The following is a 3,017-nucleotide window of genomic DNA, read 5'->3' on the forward strand; positions in this document are numbered from 1 at the left end:
CGAGGTTCCAGACCTACGCGCATGACAAGTCATAGATAACGAATGCCTCCAGCGTTTTCCTCTCATCGCTATTAAGCTGCACCTACTTCACAGTGAAGTTTCAATCAAGTGTTGTCTCCAATCAAGCGATTTGATGTAGAGAGTCGCATTGCGCTAATCGAGATTTTTCCAATACAAAACGATCCGATCCACATGCCTCACGCACCTTCTTCATCTGGGAGCATTCGAAAAGCGATTTCTCCTGTAATTACGTTGAACTTCTCGAAAGCAAGGCTATTTTTCAAGAGCAACTTGTTTTTGCGTGCGAGTTCCCTTCTAATTAATTTTAATTAATTAATTAGGGCAGTATATTGTTGCTTGCTGTGTTGGCGTAAGACAAGAGCTAGACATAATGGAGCAACACATGCAGTTAGCTAGAGCTTGAGAGTTAACATGAATTGATTTGTGTAGTTCACTTCACCTTTCAAATTGCTGTCGTTGACTAGATTTTTCCAAAGACCATGAAACTCCCCACAATGCAATCTAATGATCTACTGAAAATTAATATATGGTTGATATCAACTGTATAAAAGGGTAGTGCGCGCTACTAATGCCCGGATAAGTTCTTGCTGACGGCAATTGGACGGCAATTGAACGCCCTGAATTATTGTGTGCACAGATTTTCACAAGGTACGTTTGATTTAGGCAGGCATTAGAGTGTTGGCAACAATGCCAGTATTTCCTGTAGAATTCACTGATCTAGGGCAGTGAAATGTGTATCTAGCACGCCAGCAAACTTTTGACGGTCAGGATGAACAATTAAGGTATTTGCACGTTTTAGCGAATAGTAGAATAGAATTGGGTGTTGCAAAGCATTGTCAATTAATTATTAGTGTCTAGAGGTTGAAGGTGATAGAGAGATCGAACACATGCACACTTGACTAAAGTTAATTAACTAGACATGATAGTAGACTGAGCTGTAATGTCTTGATGTATGTGATATCTATTGGCTTTACTGCTTGGTCTTTTTGTCGATCTGCTTTGTGTCTGCTATAAGGGGATCCGACTGTGGACTGTGTTTTGTTAACAACACACGTGCGTGCTAGATATTTAATTAATTTGCTGAAATAGACATGTGGTGAAATGGCACAGCCTGCTGCATTCATACTGTACTCATAATCGTCGATGCTTGGCTCTCAACACTGGCATCTCGATGGCTGTTATTGTCCCGGTTGCACGAAGACTCTTCAACAGTACTAGGTAGTACCCATGTATAACAAGTCATTGGCCATTACTTAGTTTAGCTGGCAAGAGGTGTGTCAAAGAACTGATAGTCCTCGCTGCAACGAGTGAGGCTGTGACGTAAGCCTAGTCATGTGACGTGTGAGCGCTGCACAGAGGAGCGAGGCGAATGGGGCCGAGGCTAGATAGTTATGGTGTAATGAATTTCAATTTTAAGCGGAAGATTAGAATGAGAACAAATGCATTATACCAAGCAATGACAACAACGGCATGATGATATTCAGTTGTAGCATTATAAGCACAAATAGTGCTTAGAAATCTTGATGTACTATTTCAGTGGTAGACTATCGATCAATACAGTGTAGTTTAAATTATACACAGTCAGTCCTCGATATATAACGACATGCTCAGGATGGGCGATTTGGTGTTATTATATCACGGGTCACTATATCAAATCTGTGTGGGTGGGAACCTGAATAACACACGTGGTTTCATTTCTGTGTGGAGTGGCCAGAGTAACGAGTGTGATTTATCTTAATTAAGATGGCATGTATATTGTACTGTACATGCTCATGCAATGTAAACTTCTACTTGTAGCTAAATAGTCCTCGGGTTAGAACCATCCAGGTTCATGTGCAGCCATATATGCAGACAAAGCGCGCAACAGCTGTTCCTTCACGCCTGCATTATGTGGCCAAATGTGTGCATACGGGAGGCTAGCTGCATGACCTGGATGTCGGTAAATCGAAGGAGATTTCTAGTCTCCTATGCGTCTTTGTACTCTTGTGCATATATCAGTGTCGTTATATCGAGTCATTATATTAAAAGGTGAAGTGCTATGTTTTGTATGCATGCGCTTTTGTCCCTCATTATGTATGTCATTATATCACGACATTGTCGGGGTCTTTATATGTCTACATACTCATTTGTAGTACGTGAAGCAGGTGCAGTCATCTTGATCGCAGGTGCAGTGATCTTGATTTTACCCTGTTTTTTCTTTCTGCTGCAAAAATAGAAAGATTTTGATATTTGATTGTGTTACACATTTTATGTGTAGTACATACCGTTGACTGTATACAAATCCAATTGCGAGGAACAATAACACCAGCCCAACTACACCTCCAGTAATAGCTCCAATTAGAATGGTTTGAGAGATACCATCAGTCTTGATTATGCAAGAGCCTTTGTCATCTGAAAGCTGATAACCTGTTGTGCAAGTACAGTAGTAGGATCCTGGAGTGTTGAAACACAAATGTTCACAGTTGTTGAGACGAATGGCAAAGACAGTTGTATTGCACTCATCAATGTCTAGAGATAGTATTTGAAGCATAAGTATAGGGGTAACGATGATATGGAACACAACTTGCCTTGACAGGTTACTTTGTCATCATTCAGGATATAACCAGCTGAGCAGACACATTGATAGGATTCACAAGTATCAATGCAGATTTGATCACAGGGAGGCATGATGGTAGTGTTGCTCGCAATGCCATCACACTCATTTATTACTGAAGAAACAAATTTGTGATTGTGTAGCTGTTTGAGTAGATACAACTGTACATTATCATTTACCTGGGTATTGACAGTCATTTCCACAATAGCCAGAGTTACAAGCACAAACTCCTAGTGCCGTACAATTGCCATTGAAAGAGCAGTTACCACTTCTGTTGTCAAAGCTACAGTCAAAGTCAGTACACTGTGGTCCACTCCAACCATCGTCACACTGACAAGTGTCAGGACCAATACATTTGCCATTACCTGTATGTCGCAAGACAAGTGTCAACAAGTGAGGTGTA

General features: G+C 40.8%; 1 protein-coding gene and 1 long non-coding RNA gene across 3 annotated transcripts; one reads left to right on the top strand and one right to left on the bottom strand.

Moving 5' to 3' along the window:
• The first annotated feature begins 597 nt into the window (after positions 1 to 597).
• Positions 598 to 994, top strand: LOC134197985 (uncharacterized). 2 transcript variants are annotated; one of them, XR_009972726.1, is made up of 3 exons: positions 598 to 669; positions 728 to 803; positions 873 to 994. It is a non-coding gene; the product is annotated as an uncharacterized LOC134197985 (long non-coding RNA). The 2 variants fall into 2 exon arrangements; XR_009972725.1 differs by having other exon boundaries at positions 728 to 994.
• A 978-nt stretch (positions 995 to 1,972) lies between these two features.
• Positions 1,973 to 2,976, bottom strand: LOC134197984 (oncoprotein-induced transcript 3 protein-like). The gene is made up of 4 exons (XM_062667333.1): positions 2,794 to 2,976; positions 2,589 to 2,729; positions 2,286 to 2,529; positions 1,973 to 2,224 (listed from the first exon to the last, which is right to left on the bottom strand). Exons 2-4 carry the CDS (start codon positions 2,686 to 2,688, stop codon positions 2,128 to 2,130), a joined length of 441 nt encoding a protein of 146 aa, XP_062523317.1. The 5' UTR covers positions 2,689 to 2,729; positions 2,794 to 2,976; the 3' UTR covers positions 1,973 to 2,127.
• Between the last annotated feature and the right edge of the window lie 41 nt (positions 2,977 to 3,017).

The sequence above is a fragment of the Corticium candelabrum genome, unplaced genomic scaffold (assembly GCF_963422355.1).
Source record: "Corticium candelabrum unplaced genomic scaffold, ooCorCand1.1 SCAFFOLD_122, whole genome shotgun sequence".
NCBI lineage: Eukaryota > Metazoa > Porifera > Homoscleromorpha > Homosclerophorida > Plakinidae > Corticium > Corticium candelabrum.

Bases quoted from the DNA above. Each gene is read 5' to 3' on its own strand.
- LOC134197984 (XM_062667333.1), bottom strand. From the start codon at position 2,688: ATGCCTCCCTGTGATCAAATCTGCATTGATACTTGTGAATCCTATCAA. The intron at 2,530-2,588 runs GCAAGTTGTGTT...TACTATCTCTAG, and splicing joins TGACAAAGTAACCTGTCAAG to ACATTGATGAGTGCAATACA. The intron at 2,225-2,285 runs GTATGTACTACA...CTATTTTTGCAG, and splicing joins GGATTTGTATACAGTCAACG to CAGAAAGAAAAAACAGGGTA.